The sequence below is a fragment of the Lissotriton helveticus genome, chromosome 1_1, assembly GCF_964261635.1.
Source record: "Lissotriton helveticus chromosome 1_1, aLisHel1.1, whole genome shotgun sequence".
Lineage (NCBI taxonomy): Eukaryota > Metazoa > Chordata > Amphibia > Caudata > Salamandridae > Lissotriton > Lissotriton helveticus.
This window is the reverse complement of record NC_136057.1, coordinates 1,257,201,102-1,257,223,439: the sequence shown is the minus strand read 5'-3', so window position 1 is coordinate 1,257,223,439 and position 22,338 is coordinate 1,257,201,102. Positions and strand designations below refer to the sequence as shown.

Sequence of the window (22,338 nt, the reverse complement as noted above, 5' to 3'; positions counted from 1 at the left end):
ATATATTAAAAGTGGCTTACGTGACAAAGTACGTAGGAACAGTGTCCATGCAAGCTGTAGATTTTGGAATCAAAGGTCGTTACATACATTCCCACCTCCACTTTACATTTTCCAGGACACGACCCTTGGTTGCACTCCCATGTTCCTCCTTTGCAAATGCTGCAAAAACCCCAAAAAACATTGAAATACAAACCATTAACAAAAATAGCACTTTTAGAATTTTTGTTGTATAACACGATACTATTCTTATGCTATTGGTTCCATGTTCTACTGTCAATACAATCCTTTAATAATAAATAATCTTCTGCAATAAAGTGTGCAAAAACTGCCATACCACTGAACTAATACCTGCCATAGAGTGGGCACAGTAGTGATGGTCTCTCTTTGGTGTCATTGGAGAGTTCCCGTAAGGTAATGTGCCACTTGCACTTATTGAATATGAACATATATATGTTATGCCCAGAGTGACATGAAGCTATGTAGTACACAGACTGCATCACAAGTCGACTTGCTACAGCATCCTGAAAAGCAGCTGTATCTACAGGACAAAAGTAGTGTTTACAGCAGTGACTCCTACGCTCCTTGTCACTAAGATCTGTCAAGCCTTTATCAGCTGCCAGCCTGCGAAAGGAATATCTGCTAAAATCATGGTCAATAGGTCCTACGCTGTTATTTCCTCGAGTTTGTGTGCTTTTTCTTTCATTTCACTCTGGAATCAAATTTTAATGAACGTACTGGAAAAACAAAAAAATCTGAAAAGGGCAGATTCGGAGAAGGGCGGAAAAGATGAAGCAAATCCCAATAATGCTGCAGTACTGGAGAGACAGTGGAATCCCGAGCTGAACAAAACAGCATCAAACAATAGGGTCGAGATCACTTGGGGGTATTCCAAAATAGACTGATGAGAAATGAGGCGCAAGGAGCATCAAGCTAGCCATGAATGCAGAATCCAAAACAGCAAAGAAGAACCACCAAAGAGCGATTTACTTCCCTTCACTAAGGGTGTGTGTGAGGGGTACTCATCTTATTGCGGATTCCCTATGTTAGTCTTTCCGGGTGAGGAATAGGATCGGGGCATGTTTTTTCAGTCTCTTAACCAAGCACAGGCTGCAGCTGCCACTGAGTGACTTTGTTTGTGGATCTGAGAAGCTCCGCTTTGTTGACATCCCCAATCAATGTAAGGCGCCGCAAGCACCTGTGACGTCAAATATTCTATGTTTTTTCCATGCTCTACAGAGGCAAGGGTGTATGTTTGCACGGAGACATAACAAAACAAAGTTCAATGGCAGCCCCTAATTTACTCAGCCAGGGAGGATGGAGGGCAATATACAATACAGAGGAAGACCACTGTCCCTCTGGGCTGGTCACCCCCACGCACCACGCACACTCCTCGTGAGTGAGCCCAGGCTGCCCCCGTTCCCGCCAAGTGCCGCCGCCGCCGCTCGCAGCTGGGTCCTGTGACCCTGTGACTCCGCTGTTGGCGCTCGTGACCCTGTGACACCGCTGTTGGCGCTCTTGCCCCACCTGCGCCGCGTCTGTTTCTAAGTATCCGATTGTTTCTCTTCCCCCCGTGTGTTCTCTGCTCCCTGGCATTTTACACTCCCCGTGTTGTTGTACTTGTTCCTCTGTAACTCCGTTTGCTTTGACCCCCTGTGTAGCTTCTGCTCCCTGTTTATTTTCTGTTGCCCCCGTTTTGTATTATTGTACCCCTGTGACTTGTCGCCCCCGGCCCCTGCCGCGCTTCCCGCCACCTCCCCGCTCCCCGCCGCTGCCCCCTGCGGCCCCGCCCCTCCCCTCGTCAGCCCTTCCCATTCTCCGCCCCGCTCCCGCCTCCCAGCTGCCCCTCCCTCCCACTGACTGGGCCATATAGGACGAGGTGGGCGAGGTGGCGAGCAGTGACCACTGTCCCTCTGGGCTGGTCACCCCCACGCACCACGCACACTCCTCGTGAGTGAGCCCAGGCTGCCCCCCGTTCCCGCCAAGTGCCGCCGCCGCCGCTGGGTCCTGTGACCCTGTGACTCCGCTGTTGGCGCTCGTGACCCTGTGACACCGCTGTTGGCGCTCTTGCCCCACCTGCGCCGCGTCTGTTTCTAAGTATCCGATTGTTTCTCTTCCCCCGTGTGTTCTCTGCTCCCTGGCATTTTACACTCCCCGTGTTGTTGTACTTGTTCCTCTGTAACTCCGTTTGCTTTGACCCCCTGTGTAGCTTCTGCTCCCTGTTTATTTTCTGTTGCCCCCGTTTTGTATTATTGTACCCCTGTGACTTGTCGCCCCCGGCCCCTGCCGCGCTTCCCGCCACCTCCCCGCTCCCCGCCGCTGCCCCCTGCGGCCCCGCCCCTCCCCTCATCAGCCCTTCCCATTCGCCACCCCGCTCCCGCCTCCCAGCTGCCCCTCCCTCGCTCCGCCCCCCCCACTCTCCACATATGGCAGAGCGGTCAACGCGCAGCGGGCGCGCCGATTGTGCGCCGAAGGCGCGCCAAAGGTAAGCCCGCCTGCGCCCGTCCGCGCCTGGACCGCGCCCAGTGCCAGGACCCCTGGCTCCCGCAGAGACCAGCCCAGCCGCCGGACCTACGATGCCACCGACCTCCACGCACTCAACGCCGGCCGACCCCCAGGATGCTTCCGAGCCACCCCGAGACGCACTCACGGACCCTTCTGCTGCCACTCCTGCAAGTTCGCCTGCACCCGGACCTGCACTACTCCAGCACCAACTAAGACCAAGACGCACAACAGCAGCAACCACCTGAAGTGCATCCTGCTCAACACCCGCTCCGTCCACAGACACGCCGTCGAGCTCTGGAACCTGCTCGACACCACATCTCCAGACGTTGCCTTCCTCACGGAAACCTGGATGAACGCCTCCTCAGCGCCCGACATCGCCATCGCCATCCCGGACGGCTAGAAGATCATCCGGAGGGACCGCGTCAACCAGACAGGAGGAGGCATCGCCATCATCCACAGGAACACCATCCGCATCACGACCATCACCGACGACACCCTCGCACCCGCCGAACACCTACACTTCCAGATCCACGTCAACCCCAAGACCACCCTCAGAGGCACCCTCATCTACAGACCCCCGGGACCACGCACACAATTCAGCGAGGACATCGCCGACTTCATCAGTCCACACGCCCTCCCCTCCGCCGACTACATCCTCCTCGGGGACCTCAACTTCCACCTGGAGAACAACAACGACCGCAACACCACCACCCTGCTGGACAACCTCGCCAACCTCGGACTCAAGCAGCTGGTGACCACCCCCACCCACTACGCCGGACACACACTCGACCCCGTCTTCTCATCCAGCAAGGACATCGCCTTCAGCCACGCCACGGGACTCCACTGGACGGACCACAGCTGCGTCCACTTCAGCTTCAGAAGGACCACGCTCCACCATCACCAGCAACAGGCTCCCCGCAGAAGCTGGAACAAGATCACTGCAGACCAGCTCGTTACCTCCCTGAGCAAGAACCCGCCCACCAGCACAACGAACCCCAGCCAAGCGGCCACCAACCTCACGAAATGGATCAGCGACTGCGCAGACGACCTCGCCCCTCTGAAGACCCAGCCGAGCAGACCCGGCAGCAAGAAAGCCCCATGGTTTAACGACGAACTGAAGAGCTCCAAGAAGAACTGCAGAGCACTCGAGAAAACCTGGCGCAGAGACCCAACACCGGACAACATGACTGCCCTCAAGCTCGCCACCCGAAAACACCACCAACTGATCCACGCCACCAAGAAAACCGCATTCAAGGAGCGACTGGACAACAACGCACACAACAGCAAGGAACTCTTCAACATCGTCAAAGAGCTCTCCAACCCCAACGCCGTAAACAACGACATCACCCCTTCGCAAGACCTCTGCAACTCCCTCGCCTCCTACTTCCACAACAAGATCGCGGACATACACAACAGCTTCAGCACTCAACCGACGCACGCCGCGACCGAACCACCGCCCCCCCCCACCACCCTCCGCGCCTGGACCCCGATCAGCACCGAAGACACCATCCGCACGATGAACTCCATCCACTCCGGATCTCCAACAGACCCCTGCCCTCACGACGTCTTCAACAAAGCCGACGCTGTCATCGCACCCCACCTGCGGGACATCATCAACACCTCCTTCGACAACGCCACCTTCCCGGAGAGCTGGAAGCAAGCCGAACTCAGCGCCCTACTAAAGAAGCCATCAGCCGACCCCACCGACCTCAAGAACTACCGCCCCATCTCGCTACTCCCGTTTCCGGCAAAGGTCATCGAGAAGACCGTCAACAAGCAACTGGCCGCCTTCCTCGAGACGAACGGTTCCCTCGACCTCTCGCAGTCTGGCTTCCGGGCCAACCACAGCACCGAGACCGCCCTGATCGCAGCTACCGATGACATCCGAGCCCTGCTCGACAACGGAGAAACAGCGGCCTTCGACACTGTCTGCCACCGCACCCTAGTACAGCGCCTCTGCAACGTCGGAATCCAGGAGAAGGCACTTGAGTGGATCACCTCCTTCCTCGCCGGAAGGACACAGAGAGTCCGCCTCCCCCCGTTCAGATCGGAGGCCACCGAAGTCATCTGCGGCGTTCCTCAAGGATCCTCGCTCATCCCAACACTCTTCAACGTATACATGAGCCCCCTCGCAGCCATCGCACGCCAGCACAACCTCAACATCATCTCCTACGCCGATGACACCCAGCTGATCCTCTCCCTCACCAACGACCCCGCCACCGCCAGAGCCAACCTGCACGAAGGGATGACAGACGTAGCCAAATGGATGTCGAACAGCCGCCTGAAACTGAACTCGGACAAGACGGAAGTCCTCATCCTGGGATCCTCACCCTCCGCCTGGGACGACTCCTGGTGGCCCCCCGCCCTGGGCAGCGCACCCAAACCAACAGACCACGCACGCAACCTGGGCTTCATCCTGGACTCCTCCCTCTCCATGACCAGACAAGTCAACGCCGTCTCCTCGTCATGCTTCAACATCCTGCGCATGCTTCGTAAGATCTTCCGATGGATCCCCACCGAGACCAGGAAGACGGTCACCCAGGCCCTCGTCACCAGCCGTCTGGACTACGGCAACTCCCTCTACGCCGGAACCACCGCCAAACTCCAAAAGAGACTCCAGCGGATCCAGAACACCTCAGCACGACTCATCCTGGACATCCCCCGCCGAAGCCACATCTCCGGACACCTGAGAGACCTGCACTGGCTTCCGGTCAACAAGAGAATCACTTTCCGGCTCCTCACCCACGCACACAAAGCCCTACACAACCAAGGCCCAGGATACCTCAACAGCCGCCTCAACTTCTACGCTCCCAAACGCCAGCTTCGATCGACCAGCCACGCCCTCGCCGCCGTCCCCCGCATCCGAAGAGCCACCACAGGAGGAAGGTCCTTCTCCTACCTGGCCGCCAAGACCTGGAACTCCCTTCCGACCCACCTCCGCCTGACCCAAGACCACCTCGCCTTCAGGAAGCAGCTCAAGACCTGGCTGTTCGAGCAGTAGCGGACCCCCCCCCCAGCGCCTTGAGACCCTCCGGGTGAGTAGTGCGCTATATAAATGCTTTGATTGATTGATTGATTGATTGATTGATTGACAGTGGACCATCACAGACAACATTATCGTAGATAACGCGATCATTTAATGGATACTACCTCCCACAGATTCATTATACCCGTAGGGTGACAGTTCGTGCTATATAAGTAGCTTTACAATTACAATTACAAATATGAGCACCAATCCCAAAGCAGGTGTCAAAAGCGAAGAACACCACAATCGGTCAAAGAAGTAATAAAGCTGAGTTCTCCCAAATTGAGATTCCATTTTCATGTAACCATATTTGGTATTCGGAACACTTCTTAAAAAGAATGAAGTATCAGCCTTACCCTTTGACGAGTGAGCTCTGAAGCACATGTGTGGAACTTTATCCACTCTGCTGTACACATTTTAACCAAAATAGAATTGCAATTTCATCCTTTTGACTGGCTTGTCCGAGCTTGTGCTTTTGCGTCCTACAAGTCCGAGTGTGTGACTTCATAAAAAGTGTATCACACTCTCCAGTGGCGTAAGGAACGCTGAACGGGCCCCCTGCAAGGCACACGGAGGGGCCCGCTCCGGATTTAATCCGGAGCTCTAAGGCCTGAGTACTGTTGTGAGAGGGGCCCCCTGCAGCTCGGCGCCCCCCCCCCCCCGCACCACGGGGGCTGCAGGGTCTGTGTTACGCCCCTGACACTCTCAAAAATGTTGTCCTAAAAAATTAGCACTTAAGAGCCCTTCTCGGACCAGCCTGGGCAGTCTTTCTTCTTATACGGACATTTAAGAAGGAGAGAGAAAGAAGAAAGGGAAAAAGGGAAAACACCTGAGATAGATGGAACCCAGTGACATCTGTAAGTAAGAGCGGTGGGGAGGTTGGTGTGGATTCGACCGACAACTATGAGGGAAAATTAAATAAATAATTAATTTTCCTCGTCATCATCAGTCGAAATCCCCTCCACCCGGCCCTAACCCCTCACCGCTCTTACCTGCACGGGTCATTGCTGTTGCTAAAGAATACACTCAAAGGACAAGAAGATGACAAATGCTGGAAATTTGCATGTGGTAACCTGCCTACACTTTAAAGAGGGGAGAGAGACCCCCTTACAGGCGGGTGGAGTGAGTGGCTGCATCCGAATGCAAAGGGATGCCTGTGGGGGTCCATTGGACCCTCTTTCTCCCCTCCAGAGGGCTGCCTTTTTGAGGCGCACTGAAAATGTGCAACCTTGTTTTTGAGCTCTTTCAGTGTACCTCTTAAAGGCATGTGTGCCTCTGCCCCGGTCTCCATAATATAGCAAAGGGGCAGAGGCAAACTGATTCCCTCATTTGCATGTTGCCAAGCCTCTATGCATGCAAATGAGGGAACACCTTCTAATGATAGTGCTGGAGCTACATGCAATCACAAGCCCTATCTGCATTACAGGAGGGTCCGCACAAGCATCTGCTGCCCTTTCTTTAATACTAAAGTGCCCTAGCGACACACAAAGCGGATGGACATTCCCGCTGCACGCCCTAGGCTCTCTCTGTAATGTAGCCCCTGATGTCAGTTACAGTTAGTTCCTTGGTCAATGGGACAACTGGCATTCCCTGTCTTAACTGAGGTAACGCTCCTAAGAACCTATTTTCTGCGTTCTTTTAATTGAACCTTGATTGGAACCACAGTTTTTCTAGGGGCAAGGATGCTGTTGTGGGTTTTACATGAAAGGCAGCCAGTACATTTGAGAATGGTTGGCCTCTAAGGCGCCCAGTACATTTTATAACAACACCCGCTGATCGGTAAGAGTCAATTTGAGTTTCGTGTACTATCGAGTTCAGGAGCCAGAAACAACAAACATGATAATCAAATAATCAAAAGAGTTAAGAGTTCCAGCTTTTCACTGTGAAGTTGGAAGGCTGGTTGGGCCGTATTAAATGCAAATCTCCATAATTTTGGCGTTAGATAAGTTAATGACCAGATTATTCTTTTTGTACTAATTATGAAAATACGTAGTTAATGCCTGCAATGCATCCTCCAGACCATGGGCGTCCGCGGGGGGGGGCGCCTGCCCCCCCCCCCCAGAGCACCCTTCCTTGCGCCCCCCTGCGGACGCCCATGGTGCTGAAGTCTGGCGGCCTGCGCCTGGGAGCTGGCTCCATGATCCTGGGACCCACTGGAGCGTGGTGACAGGGACGGCCGGCGCTGCAGGATTACAATGGAGGTGAGAACCAGCAGGGGGACTCACCAACGGTGTGGTGAGCTCATGGACTGGAGCATATTGCCCTACGGCGCCAGAGTACTAGGGCTGGAGGCAGGTGTGCAACGCCCATTGGACTCAAAGGGCTTCAGCCCTCTCCCCCCCCGTCGTGTGTGACAGCCCGGGATGAGACAGCTTCCCGGGCACACACACAGCCGCACCAGAGTACTTCACAGGTCTTTTAAAAACCTTTTGCTTGTTAATGAGCCTTTGATGTCCCCCCTGCTTAGAGCCCCTGCAACTCCACTCTGCCTTTTGCTTGAATAATCAGCCCCCCCCCTAATTTTTTCTTAACCCCCCCCCACCCAAATTTTACTCTAGTTGCGACTCTGATTGGAGTTGAACCTGGAGGTGTGCAGCCTTTTCTGTGCCTATCGTGGCCTGGGTCGCACCGAGAGCAGGCTGTTCGAGATAAAGGCTGAAAGCTAAAGCCTAATATAAATTGCCCACACCAACGATTCCATTGCTAACTAGCACACAGAGCTGCAGCCATTTTTAAATCTGTGCTCTCCCTTTCCACCGTGGGTGTTTTGGTGGATGCCTCCTGGCTTATACTGGTCCCTTATTGAAACGGACTTGCACATGTGAGAGACCTGATGCAAGGGGCAGAGGCATAAGCTGTGCAGCATTTGAAACACCCACAATACCATTGCCCACTGCCTTATATCCCTCTATACCCCACACCTTGCGCTCACTGCCTTATATCCCTCTGTACCCCACACCTCGCGCTCACTGCCACAACATATCCCTCTGTACCCTTCACCTCGTGCTCACTGCCACAACATATCCCTCTGTACCCTTCACCTCGTGCTCACTGCCACAACATATCCCTCTGTACCCCACACCCTGAAGTCACAGCCTAAAATCCCTCTGTACCCCACACCTCCCGCTCACTGCCTTTTATCCCTCTTTACCCCACATCTTGCGCTCACTGCCTTATATCCCTCTGTACCCCACACCTCATGCTCACTGCCACAACATATCCCTCTGTACCCCACACCTCGTGTTCACTGCCACAACATATCCCTCTGTACCCCACACCTTGTGCTCACTGCCACATATCCCTCTGTATCACACTCCTCACACTCACTGCCTGATCGCTCACTTTACCCTGCCATTCATCTTCTACTTGTTCTCTCCCCTTCCACTCGTTCTACCTCTGTTCACCCCCTTACTTCTTTTAGTACCTTACTCCTGTCTCAATACATCTACTTCTTTTCTTCTTCAGTAACATTGCTCTGACACATCTCTGCACTTCTTATATATCAACGCACTACCTCACCTGTCTACCTCAGTCTTTATTAATCCCCTTTCCTCAGCTGTTTCTACCTGTCTCTGACACACCTCACCCTCTCTCTACTAGGCCCTCTCACATTCTACAACTGTGTTATTCTCCCCTCTCTATCTTTGATTTACCTGTCTCTGCTCCTGAATCTTTTTCTTCTACACCTCACTTCTTTGTCTACCCTTCACCCCTCGCTACCCTTCTGTTTGCCTCACTACGGTCTTTACCCGACCCACCTTTCAGAGCCTCTTCCCATTTCGCCTCCCTCACTCACAGCGCTCTCCTAACATGCATCTGTTTCTCCCCTCACCACCATGTCTGCCTCTGCCCCTCCTTACCTTTCTAACCAGCCTAACTTTCTACCTTCCTGTTATTTCTGGTAGTGAACCTTTAATTTCACGCCTACGGTTGTATTACCTACGCATTCAAATTGAGTTGGTAATGCTGTGCTCCCAACCCGACATCAAGACCCAGTCCCCTAGCCTCTCAACATGCCCAATAGGTCTCGCCTTTGAGACCTGCTGCATAGCTAAATACTTATAAGATCCCAAAGGCGAGACCTATTGGCTATGCCAATGCTTGTTTTTCTCAGCTTTGCCTGAGCATTACCCGATCCTGATTGTCTCCCATTTTAGCCCCGCCCCTATTTATTAGCATTCATTTGACAGGTTAGCCCCCCCTGGAAACATTTCTGCGGACACCCATGCTCCAGGCAGGACATCATGATAATATAATTGGCAAAAACAGGTAATTTAATTTGGGGGAGTTACTGAAGGAAAGAGTGTGACCACAGCATTTATACCAAGCTTACGAAAAGGGTGAGACTAGAAATAAAGTGCAGGCATTGACAGAATAATGAGCTGTGAGGGAATTCAAGTAATGTCTACTAGGAAGGAACTTCAAAGTGCAAACGGACCACAATCTCATGAAGGAAGTCCTTGAAGACATCGAGTTAAATAGAGTCCTATAGAATGCACAACTGGATTTTGCAAGTACATGAACATAATTTTCTGGGAGGGTCCAACAACAAGGTGGAAAACAGACTACCCAGATTGGCTGGTGATGACAATGATGGTGAAGTAATAGTTTTTAAACAGTCTGCTGGAGCGAAAAGCAGTGTACTAGAAGAGGGTTAGAGGAAATCCATCAAGGTTGCTCATAATTTAAGAACAAAATTATAATAGCTTGAGTAAGTGACCTAAATGTAGAGAATGTATAAAAGCAGTGCTTAATTTTAGCCGGTAGTTACTGGTGCTCGGCACCGTCACTTAATTGTAAACACTGGAGCTTGTGACAGTCCCCCCAAGGTGGTGCTGTCTGGCTAATTTTGAGATAATCACAACAACTGTTAATTAGTAATTCACTATACATAAAAAACAACAGTTACCTGCTGCACAAGCCATTCTTATAGCTTTGGGAACCTGAAAAACTGCATTGTCGCAACTTGTGGAAGTGTGATGGTTAGTAGTTGTGCTGTTACTAACATTGGCAGCATAGCAGGGGCAATGTGTGGTGCAAGCTGCAGTGGGCCTCCTGTCGAGAGCCCTGGCACTTACTATTTTACAAATGAAGCACTGTATAAAAGGGATTGTGTGGTACGGAATGAATTGATGAAGAAAATGGAATAGTTTGCAGAGGTGGGAAAGGTGAACATTTCATCTAAATCGAAGGGGATAAGAAGCACAATAGGAGGGGCATGAGGGACGTTTAAATATAACCAAGACCACTCAGCTTATTAGATATAATGTTTTGTGGCTCGCTGTGAAGTTAGAAGTAGAAAGAAATACAACTGAATACCAGAAATGTAGGAGACTGATCGTGGGGACATGGATACCAACGCCTGCCTTAGCATTTGGGAGGCTGTAAAAAGGTCAGTGTGGACAATGTAGGACCTTTTCAGAGCTCCACAGAAAATCCCTATTTTCTAATGACTTAACAAGATCACCTTTCATGTGGTCTAAGAATAAAAGGTTTTTCTAAACATATACACACCAACTCTCACACATAAATACATACTTTAAAACAATAAAACAACATCAGATAATAGTACGTGGTGCCCTATATGTTATAAGCTTTGATGAGAACACAAAATGCTGAATGCATTGTGGGCTCAGCGGCACAGTTCTTTCAATGCATAACTGTATTCTCAGGGATCAATCCATTGGATGCCCTATGAAACCCACACTCTGCAAAGTAAAGAGCTGTGTGATGAATGGAAAAACTCAGAAAGAGAATGGAGGTAAGTGCAAGAGTAGAGGAGATGTTCCTTAAGGGAGAACAGAAGATAACAGATACTGAGAAAAATGATACAGCGGTGAGAATGAAAATACAATGGAAGTGAGTAGTTTATTCCTTCTCTTGTGGATTTGGACTCTTGCAGTGGGTATAGGACAATGTTCAATCAGAAAGATAGTATGTGCTTTTTCTTGTTTCAGCAATTTCCGCTGAGCCTTTGGAGCCCTTGTGTGACGCTAGCTATGTAACACACGTTAATTTACTCTTTTTGTGGCTGCATTCCTGTTTCTATGATGAACTATTTCATGTTAACTAAAAAGGATGAAGCAGTAGGATGAAGAGAGGGAGAGGATATGGCTGATCGGCTAGGGTGGTCACCTCGAATCTATCTGAGGAACCGATTTCAAGTCTTTGCAACGACGCTCAATATCCTGTGATTCTGGGAAAATCACTTAGTCACCCTGTATCTGGCAAAAAATGAATGTGTCCCTCTGTAACGCAACTGGTGCTCATGGAAAGCGCTCTGATACCTTCGGTCCGAGTTCGAGTATATAAAACTCCGAGAAAAAAAAAGGGATGGATCCTTTGTATTTCCAGCTTTGTGTGTATGTAGCACAGTAGCTCTGTGTGAATACTACTTCCAAGATAATTTATATGGTCGTTTATCAGCAACTGTAAATTAAATCCTTAATTCAGAGATACTTAAAACTTTACACTTGAAGTTCTAAAAATAAAAGGAGTAAGGTAGACAGGCTAATGAGGTCCTCTATCACATAGTTTTCATGGGCATGTTTTAGCGGAATCCAGCATTCAAGCTGTTATGAAGAAGGCCTACCGTCAGTCACAAAGACTACACATTATGTACCATTTACTGAAAGTGTTTGGAGGCTTACCACTCTGTATTGCAGGGTGCTTTTCTTTTGCTTCCTGACGCATAGGGTTTCGAATTGTATTCACATGGGCAGTTTGTCACTGCAATGCATTCGTCGTTCTCAAGGACGGTTCCTGAGGAGTAAAAAAGCCTAAACGTGAGGTACAGCAAAATACTGTCTTCTAATCTGACTCTGACCAGGACCAATAAAAGTTGGGGCGAGGCTGTAGTACGTTTCGCGAAATGTTTTTATTTTGTATTTTTAACGCCTTTGGGATTAATTCATAAATATACTGGAGACATGGTTTTCATATGCTTGCATGCATGCTGAGCAAGTATATATTTCAAAGGAAATTGAGTGGAACAGCTCATCAGTATTTAATTATATATATTTATCTCTTCGTGACCTTACGTTCTGCTTCGTTCAGTAAGTTAAACTTGTTCAAATACAGGTAAACTTTCAAGTCTATTTTTCATTGTGATTGTCATAAAATATCTGAGCTAGACTTCTTAGCAAAAATCAAGCCTATTTTTAGTACAGATGCTTAAATGGTTCATTTTCTACAGACTAAGGTGTCAATCTGATACATATTATAAATATTACTTTAAAAGGAACAAAATTGTTCAATGAAATGTAAAGGACAAAAAAAGAACTGTGCACTACATCTTAAACTATAGACATGAATTGTTGATCTCTTATGACGTAATAGGATGTATGGGACATGCATTTCACAGGGTTCGTATGTGAAATATCCTAGATATACTCTGAAAATTCCCTTGAAGCATACAATCTATAGATAGGGCCACCGAAATTATGCAATTTTGTGGCTATGGTGTTTTGCGCAAAAAATATGGATGTGTTGCACTTGCCACATAATCGATTACCTGCTGCATAATCTGCTGATTTTAACAAAAACATTTTCTTTCTAGTTCAAAAGGATCAAAAGCTTATAAAAACACAGCAACACGTGTTGCTCTGCAGTGGAATTCCCTTTACAGAGATTCACTGGTCATCTTTCTGTTGCTTATTTGAATATTTGGGTATCATCGTACTAATGTGGTGAAACCTTTGCCCAGATAGTGTTAACATGTCTGAAAATGACAAATGACAAATTAAAGAGTTAATTTTATTACAAAATGATCTGCAATATGATGCATAATTTCCCTTTTCTTGACACCTAATTTAGTAAACCCTGCCGAATAATTTGGTCCTTTCCAGCTGCATAATTCCAGTGGCCCTTCCTATAGGGAATTTGCACCTGTGGTAGGATCAATCAGAACTTTACAATTTGGAGCAAATGATTTTATACCATTTATTACTGCCTACAGTTTCAGAACATGATGACACGTAGTGCTAAGTATATTTGTGTGTCTAATGGTGCTCACCAATATTTGCATGATTTTAATTGTGATACATGTTTTCAGATCTACAACTTGACATACTTTGCTGTATACCAATGTTCAACTGTTTTCGCACCCAACTTAGATGTATCACACATAATCAGATCTTTCTTTTCAGAACAGCAGAGCAGTCTGACATACACTGTAAGTGCCTCAGACACAAAGAATTTCATTTGATAAAATACAGTAGTATCTAGATTACCTTTGATAAGCATTTACGCAAATCTATGTTACTGTTCTGAATCAACATCTCAAAAATGCAAATATTATTTAAGACACTATGAACATCTGCTATGAATTTGATATGTCTTACCCAACTATTATGTTCCAAAGTAGATTCTTCTGAATGTGGTCGACATGCTACATTCATGTATTGTAAGACTTCTGCCATCTTGCAGCAGGAGGTGCATATGTGGGCTCCGCAAGTTAATCAAGGAACACTCTCATTGTCTCACTTTTTACTTCATTCCAGCTCTCCACACTATGCCTTTGTCCATGTGGGCCCTCCTTCCTAAGTCTCTGCCAGGATCAAGTCCTGGAGGTGAAGCCTTGGTTGTTGGTCCCTACATATTCACTGACCTATACTGATTTTCCACTCTCTCTGCTCCGGTCTGTGTTGTCTTTCTGGTTTCCGCACTTCCCTTCTAATGACTGGCTTCTGTAGTCTTTCCCTCTCCAAGTCCCAGTGCAGCCCTCACTATGTAGGCGAGGCTCTGATTTTCAGCCCCTGGCATATTACACCTGACTTTCTCCCTGCACCTGTGCGTCTCCCTTGACTTGCCAACTATATGTTGCCTGGGAGCTCAGTTCTCACATCTATTTTGCTGCTATGGCCATGCTTGAACTTGGTCTGGCCTGCTGTTCTGCTTGAAGGACTAGCCCTTGCTTGTGTGAGTTCTGCACATTCACGATTCCTTGATTCCTCGTGCCTCTCTGTCTACTACAGCTCCTCTGTTCCTGTTTCCCGAATAGTAGCCAGAGGCGCTCTGTTGAATGCTTGCCACTGTTCACTTTGAATATCCATTCATGCAGCATGGGGAATGTTTGACCAAGATAGAGTAAAACTAAAGTTGAGAAATTTGCCTTGAACAGCCAGGCCATCCAGATACATGCAAATGTGCACTGCCAAGCACTACAACTGCACTGCCACAACCACCATCACTTTGGTGAAAACCCGTGCTGCAGTCTGGTGAAACATAGGCCATGGACTGGTAATGCTGGTCTTCCAACATAAACCTGAGAGGCATCTCATGGCAATGCCATACCAGCACGAGCAAGTCGTTTTCATATGGGATTATTTTGACACAAGGTAATTTTTAACCATACCATAAAAAAACAAATCTGGTGTTTATAAAGATTATAATAATCACGTAGAGGACCATGACAACCGATGAGAGGGTGGGGGTGAATTGGCAGCATGGATAAAACAAACATCATTCTTTATGAAGATGTGTCAAGATGCCAGTTAGTCACAGGAAGGTCATGGAAGTGTTCCCGAGGTCTCTACGGATGAATATGGGGCTCCTGTAGGATAAACAATCAAGGACAGGATGGGATGTGCAGCAATAAGGGCAAACAGGGAAGGGAAGCAGGATGATGAATAGTCTCTGTAAGCATCCTAGTTTTTTTTTTACATTGTAATAGTTGTCACAGTAGCAGTTCTTTGTCCTGCTCCCATCATAACATGAGAGCTGAACGCAACGTCCTACTATATTTGACCTTGCTTTGACTGCTTCCACAGCCTGTATTAGTGCAGATAGGACTTCTAAGGAGCATTCGGATGAGTTGGTTTTTGCAACTGTCTTTTAAAAGTGGATTTTGGTTTCATTTCTATTGACGGTGTTTGATGAGAGGCAGACCTTCCTGTTACAAGGCGTTCTTTAGCACTTTCCAATCTCACTGAATGTGAATGATACATTGTTATTTTCATGGTTAAATCAGGATATTGACCACTCCGCCGTTTTGTTTATTTGCCTCTTTCATCGTGGAGCAAATGTGACTTATCTTCAGTCTGCAGAGGAAGCGACCAGAAAACAGAAATTTTACTTCATAAAAGCCACGGCAAAACTTCTCCTTGCCCTTCATTTTTTTTATACCTCAGCGAGTCATGAATAGGAAGTTTCTATCGACTAAAAAACAACAACCAAAATATTATGGTGGTAAGTATATATCAGTAAGTACAGGGTCACTATTCTTAACTCCGCCTCCTTGTACATTGAAAATATATATATATATATATATATATATATATATATATATATATATATTTTTTTTTTTTTTTTTTCAAGGTGTGTGTATATATTCACACACCTACAAGCTATATGTGGAGCTCAGATTAGTGGATCTAAACTTACCTAAGTATATTAACCTTGTTGTCATCATTATTTTAGCTATGATATATTCTTAGCACAATATTTAAAACCAAATATTCTGGTACAGTGCTGACTGGGAAGTCCCTCATTGCTGCTTGGAGGGGGGGGGGGTATATATTGTTTGACCAGATTCTCCTCATGATGATATAAGCATCGGCCACTTGTGCTTTAACCCCCCCCTCCATTTCTCCTCCACACGTTGTTCCTGTTTTTAGGTCGAGGACCGTAGGCTGCTCTTGCGCAGTCTCGCTCCGAGATTTTATGTTTCTTAGTAAGGGGGCATTAACCCACCCCTCTTCTCTATTGGCTGGCTTCCTAATCAGAGGCCAGCCATTGGAGGAGAGGGAGGTCACTCCCTTTAAGCCCCCTCTTTTTCAGATTCGGGTTTTTTTTTTTTCACTTCTTTCTTGTTTTCTTTCTCTCCTCTTCCCATTGGCTGGAATTTTACCTTCCAGCCAATGGGAAGAGGAGAGAACGAAAACCACGCCCCGAATCTGAAAATGTTGGTGCTTTTCTGAAGCCATTTCTGCCCAACCGCGAGGAAGTAGAGAAGCTGCTGAGTCCTCCGGTGAGTGCTTGCTCCCCTGCCCCCTTGCTGTGCTTGCTCCCCTGCCCCCTCGTTCGTTGTGCTTGCTCTCCTGCCCTTGGCTCCTCCTTCGTTGCTTTTACGAGCGCCGGCCTGTCTCTTCACACACTACCTACATACAAAACTAATTTTACTACGTTTCTGCAGACTGAAGCATACAACAAACATACTACGAATCCAATTGTAGAATGTAGCAGTCTAATTGTGTTACCATATCACTGCTGTTGAGTAAACACAATGTAAGTTCTATAGTAAAACACAGCGGGAACGCGATAGTAATCTGCAACGTGCCGAAACCGGATGTGAGTCTCTGTGGCATCATGTTGCAACGGTGAGAGCGGAAAACGACCCTCCACCATATTTGATGGGGAAGTCGGGGGTCTCCCCCATGTTGGTGAGGGCGGAAGCTGTTCTTGGCGCCCTTTCCTGCTCTCTAATTGCAGCATGGCAGCTCTGAGCGGCATTACCAATGGGACGCAGGAGGGTGGCGACGGGGGCATCCGGGTGACAGTAGTGCTGGGCGACGAGGGCAAAGGGAAGGTAGTCGACCTGCTTGCCATGGACGCGGACCTGTTGTGCAGGTGTCAGGTAAGAGCTCGCTTAGAGGAGATGGGAAGCACCGCCCATCACAGAGGTGGAAGTTTATTGATTGAGGGGTAAATGTGAAGGTAAGTTAGTCAATTTGAAGGACAGTCCACTTTATTGAAATGTACATTTTAATGGGCGACTGCGGTGACAGGATAGCCATTTTCAGGTCGGAAGTTATCTTTTGCCATGTTAGCCTATAATACATATCTCACACGGCGAATACGCTATGATCTACTCACAATGCATCATCAAAATTTCGTAACTGATCAAATGCTGAATCCTTATTCTCGGATGATGTGTCGACATTACCCACTAGGGCATTTCAGTGGAAAATATTTCTTCAGACACTACGTTACCAAATGAAAGAATGCACCTATTAGATCAGGTGTGCTGTAAGACAAGGCAGCGGCAGTGGCGTAACAGGTGTTTCGTTTGCCCTGTATTACCACCCTCCCTTTCCTCCCGCTGTTTGAACTGTGAAATAGTCATACTGAAGGTTCAGTGGGCCCCTATGGGCACCGCGCCACTGCACCTGCTACAGAAATAAAAGCTACGCTCCAGGACAGTAGTGGCAGCCAGGCACGCCCTTGAGCTGCATGGGCATCGACTGAGTGGCGCGGGTGTTGTGTAGCAAGTGGAGTCTGGCACTAACCGTACCACCTTTGTGTTTTGGCAGGAAGCGGACTAATTTGACATTTTACAGGAAACGCCCCCTTTGTGTATTTATCAGGGAGGTAACAAAGCTGGGCACACCGTGGTCGTGGATTCTGTGGAGTATGACTTCATTGGCTTGAGATTTTTTTTCTTGCCTCTGTGCCCTGCTACTGTTTGATTTTCGTGCTTCTGTTCCCTGCTTCTGGTCGTTCCCCGCTTGTCATCGTATTTTTCTTGCCTCTGTTCCCTGGGGCGTTACTGGGCAGAGATGGGCGTGTGGCTGACCTAGACTGACGGATGTCTGTGTGTGTGTGGCTCTGTGAGTGTGTGGGGCTCTGTCTGTGTGTGGGGCTCTGTCTGTGTGTGTGGGGCTCTGTCTGAGTGTGTGGGGCTCTGTCTGTGTGTGTGGGGCTCTGTCTCTGTGTGTGGGGCTCTGTGTGTGTGTGTGTGGCTGTGTGTGTGTGTAGCTCTGTGTGTGTGTGGGGCTCTGTGTGTGTGTGGCTCTGTGTGTGTGTGTGTGTGTGTGTGGCTCTGTGTTTGTGTGTGGGGCTCTGTGTGTGTGGGACTCTGTGTGTGTGTGTGTGGCTCTGTGTGTGTGTGTGGCTCTGTGTATGTGTGTGTGTGGCTCTGTGTGTGTGTGGCTCTGTGTATGTGTGTGTGTGGCTCTGTGTGTGTGGCTCTGTGTGTGTGTGTGTGTGTGTGGCTTTCTGTTTGTGTGGCTCTGTGTCCGCTAATACTCTCTACTACTCTCTAAGGCTCACCTATTGCCATTGTAAATGACAATACAATTTGTTTATGTTTAAAAAAAAATGAAAAAAATGCCATTTGCAATGCCAATAGCTCTAACTTGAACAAAGCCGACACCATTGCATTGTAAATGCTTGTTTATGGATGACTTTTGAGGTGATTTTCCGCATCTATGTATATTTCAACATGGCACAAGTGCTTTACGTTTTCCAAGAGGGAGTCACATTAATTAAATTCATGTTTCTTGTGATTCGATACTGTGGCCCATTTAACCATCACTTTAGATGTTGAATTGTTGATTTCAATGGCATTCACTTCACAGTATTGTACAAAGTCTCCTTGAGCCACGGATTCCCCATACAGTTCTTTCAGGGCATTAATAAGGTGGGAGTCCATCCCGTCTGAAAGCAACTTTTCCCGAAGCCTCTGTCTCCCATATCAAAAGCTGTACAAACGCTGTGAAATGTGGTACATGTAGGAATTCTTTTCTCATGGATATAATGTGAATTGGTGTTTGGAGTATAAATATATGGGTCCCGATAGTACAACGTGTCCCTGAGGCACAACATTCATTTGCACCCGGTTTTGAGCCAAGCCACTATGGTGTGTTACAGAAGGGAACATAGGCGCTTGTGCAGCCCCTTCTGTATGATAGATCTCACCAGGGCACATCCTGCCCCAGGGCAATGACAAGCAAGAACTCCCTCTTTTGCTTGGGGCATGTCCCCTTGCTTTTGCTACTAACATTGTACAGAGAAGGGTGCAGGAGCAAAGAAGCCATTTTGTGCATTATATACGAGGTTGTGCACAGTCAGTGTGCCCCTTGAGGGTGCCACCTAGAGGTGGTGGACATAGAAGTCCCAGGGTTACCCCAGGCATCTCACTGGGGTCACACAATGCACCCATCTGTCAAGGTATCCTTGCCCGCCCTTTAACATGAGGCCTAGTATCCGCCTGCAGTGAAAGGCAGACCGTTGGCTTTAAACAGCCATTCAGAAATGCGAAGTTCACATGGCAGGGGTAAGTTCACACTTGCTCTGTGAACAGCACATTTTTCTGTAATCAGGTGCCCAATCACTGTTCCAGTTCAGGGTGCACTGTGGCGCAAATAGGAACAGTATGCCTGAACCTTTATTTGGACGGATCCACTATACAAAGTACAAGATTACATCAAACTTGCACATTTTCTTTTCATCCAGCCATGTTTGCTCACGGGAGAATAATACTTTGGTGAAGAATAAGAACTTGGCATTGGGATACTGCTTCTGAGGACGTCTGCATGCCGTTTTTATACTTTGGGTGGTAATTCTGTTTATTCACAAAGACAGAATATCGAGGGTGGTAAATATGTGCAAACATTGTGATATTCATTGTGACTGAAACCTTCCTTTGGGACAAGGGTGAGACCTAGAGCTCTTCCCATCTTCAATTGCTGTATTTCTTCTGCAGTGCTTTTATTCACAAAGCAAATATTACCTGCAAATATTGGTGTGTCAAAGTGTGTCTTTAATTTAGAGACACTCATCTTTTACATCCTTATGGCAACTTCAGCATCTAAATCCTGTAAGGATTCCGTATAGAAAATCACCTCAAAATGGCTTTCCGACACTTCACTGTATTTTTGTTTTCTATGTTTCATCAAGATTTTCTGTTCCACAGGCAACTATTATCCAGATGTTTTTGGTGTCTTGTTCTTCAGCTTCGGCTTTAAGTTCTCGTCATGTTTTTCCACGTGTGGTCCTCCTTTTTTCCTAGTTGATAAGATTATTGTAGTTTGTGCTGAGAGAACAAATTGCTGCTGTGTGTAGGACTGGCCTTTTTCCTTAAAGTTCCCTAAACTTTTTGCTTTCCATCTTGACCTAGTGATGTCAATTTAGATGCTTTGGGTACTTTGCCACTGCTGATTAGTGACAAAGTACAGGAGTCCCCTTTGTAAAATGTAATGGTGACTGGTTGGTCATGATTGGTATGCTGCCTTAATAGTAAAATCCCCTAGTGATGTGCACTGTATGTGCAAGGGCTAGTAATGCAACGGCGCGCAGAGAAGGGAACTCTGGCCTTCAGTGTAGGGCCTGCGTGCAGAATGCTTAGTTAGCATGTAGTCCTGGCAAGTGCAACCACTTGTCAGGCCTGTCTTTCACTTTTACCTACACATGGGCGACCCCTGTGGTAGGTATCAGGTAATCCCTGGGCAGGGTGCAGTGTAGGTAAAAGGCAGAACATAAACTCTGTGTGTGTTATGTTCTGACAGTGAAAACTCTCCATTTCGTTTTTCACGGCTGAAAGGCTATTCTGCCCGCAGGACGGAATGGGGGAGGCTTGGTGTTGTGTTTGTTAGCCTAGTTTCCTGTCAGTTTATAATGGAGAGGTGATGTTTAGTATGTATGAACTCACAGTGTCTTAATGCATCTTTCTGTGAAGGTGGTTTTGTCACTGTGTTTTTATAAACCACTCTTTTAGAAAGTGGCTGAGTTTTGTGCTCTGAGCACTTCTGTGTGTCTCTGAAATGTGGATGATCTGTCTGGAACTGAAAGGTGAGAGGAGCTGTGAGAGGTCTTGACCCATGGAGGGGTTGAGATTGCACCAGGCTGCCCTTCATCTGGAGAGTAGGGGGTGGAGGATAAGCCCGGGAGGTGAAAAGGCTTGGGCTGGTGCTATAAACCAATTGACCCATCTCCTGCTGAGTGATTAAGGAGTCAGACCCTCAGGATTAAAGGGCAAGAGGCGACACTGGGAGGGAACCACCCAGAACTGATTTAGGGAGGGGTCAGGGACCCCTGAGCACATACAAACTTAAAAGACATTAAGGGGTATAACTATGAGAGCTGAAACCCCTGAACGTTGGAATGAAACATATATGGATTGAGACTGAAAAGGCTTGGACCCATTCTGTGGTCAAGAGGAACCTCTGCAGTTTTCTGTTCTAATGAAGAGGCTGTTGGGACTGTGCTTGGAGGCGCTCGGTCCCCCTGCTTGAATAAGACTGTGCTTTGTGCTGTGTCTTGGACCCCCAAGGGCCCTAGGTGAGCTGGCTCCCTGTTTTGGAAACACAGGAATATAAAGGTTTCCTGAGAAGACTCTCAGATTCACCGTGGGTGCATGTGCTCTGTCTAGCCTGAGACCTTCGCAAATTGTGCCCTGTGATCTTGGACACCTAGAGTTTCAAGGGAAACTCGGACGCACTGGGAGCGTGTCGTGGTGCAGCCGGGTGTTGGTGAAGAGCGCCTGGGCCTCGTGGGCACCAAAGGAAGAAGCAAGACTTGAAAGCCCAGTGTGCATGTTGTGGTGCAGCCATGGCGTTGGTGAGGAGCGCCTGGACATCGTGTGCACCAGCGGAGGAAGTGAGTCTCGGACGCACTGGGTGCGTGTCGTGGTGCAACCCGGGTGTTGGTGGATTGCTGGGGCACAGTGTAGAAGGCAGTGGTCTCACAGGTTTGTAATTCTAACGACAGGTCAGGCAGTTGGGATGATTCCTTCTCAAGGGCTTGGGGGTTGGGATGGGGACAGGGAGGGGTTTGGGTAGTGTAGTTTCACAACGTGGGCTCACAAAGAGGATGAAAGTAGTCTTTTGGGGGGTCAGGGTGGGGGGGTAAAATAAGTTGGAATGTTCCTAATATGTTATTTGCACATGTACTGTTTCTCTCTGTTTGTCAGTACTCTGGTCTACAGCAGGGATGTTCTTTCAGGATAAATCGTCAGTCTTATGGCTAGGATAAAATGTTTGTGCTGGAATGTCTCTAGACGTAGCAATACTTAACCATTGAAACTGTAATGCTGCTATTGAGGAAAGCCTGGTGCATTGGCATTTGAAGCATGTTGCCAAGGGAGGCATGTG

The 22,338-nt window shown here is 48.0% G+C and overlaps 1 protein-coding gene across 1 annotated transcript in view; it reads right to left on the bottom strand.

Annotated features, from left to right (window-relative positions):
• MUC19 (mucin 19, oligomeric) overlaps positions 1-22,338 on the bottom strand; it is a 1,331,159-nt gene that overhangs the window by 1,148,892 nt on the left and 159,929 nt on the right. The window contains exons 28-29 of the mRNA XM_078649731.1: positions 12,178-12,289; positions 21-159 (exon numbers count right to left, since the gene is read on the bottom strand). Of these exons, the coding sequence (XP_078505857.1) occupies positions 21-159; positions 12,178-12,289 (251 nt within the window). The remainder of the gene's footprint in view (positions 1-20; positions 160-12,177; positions 12,290-22,338) is intronic.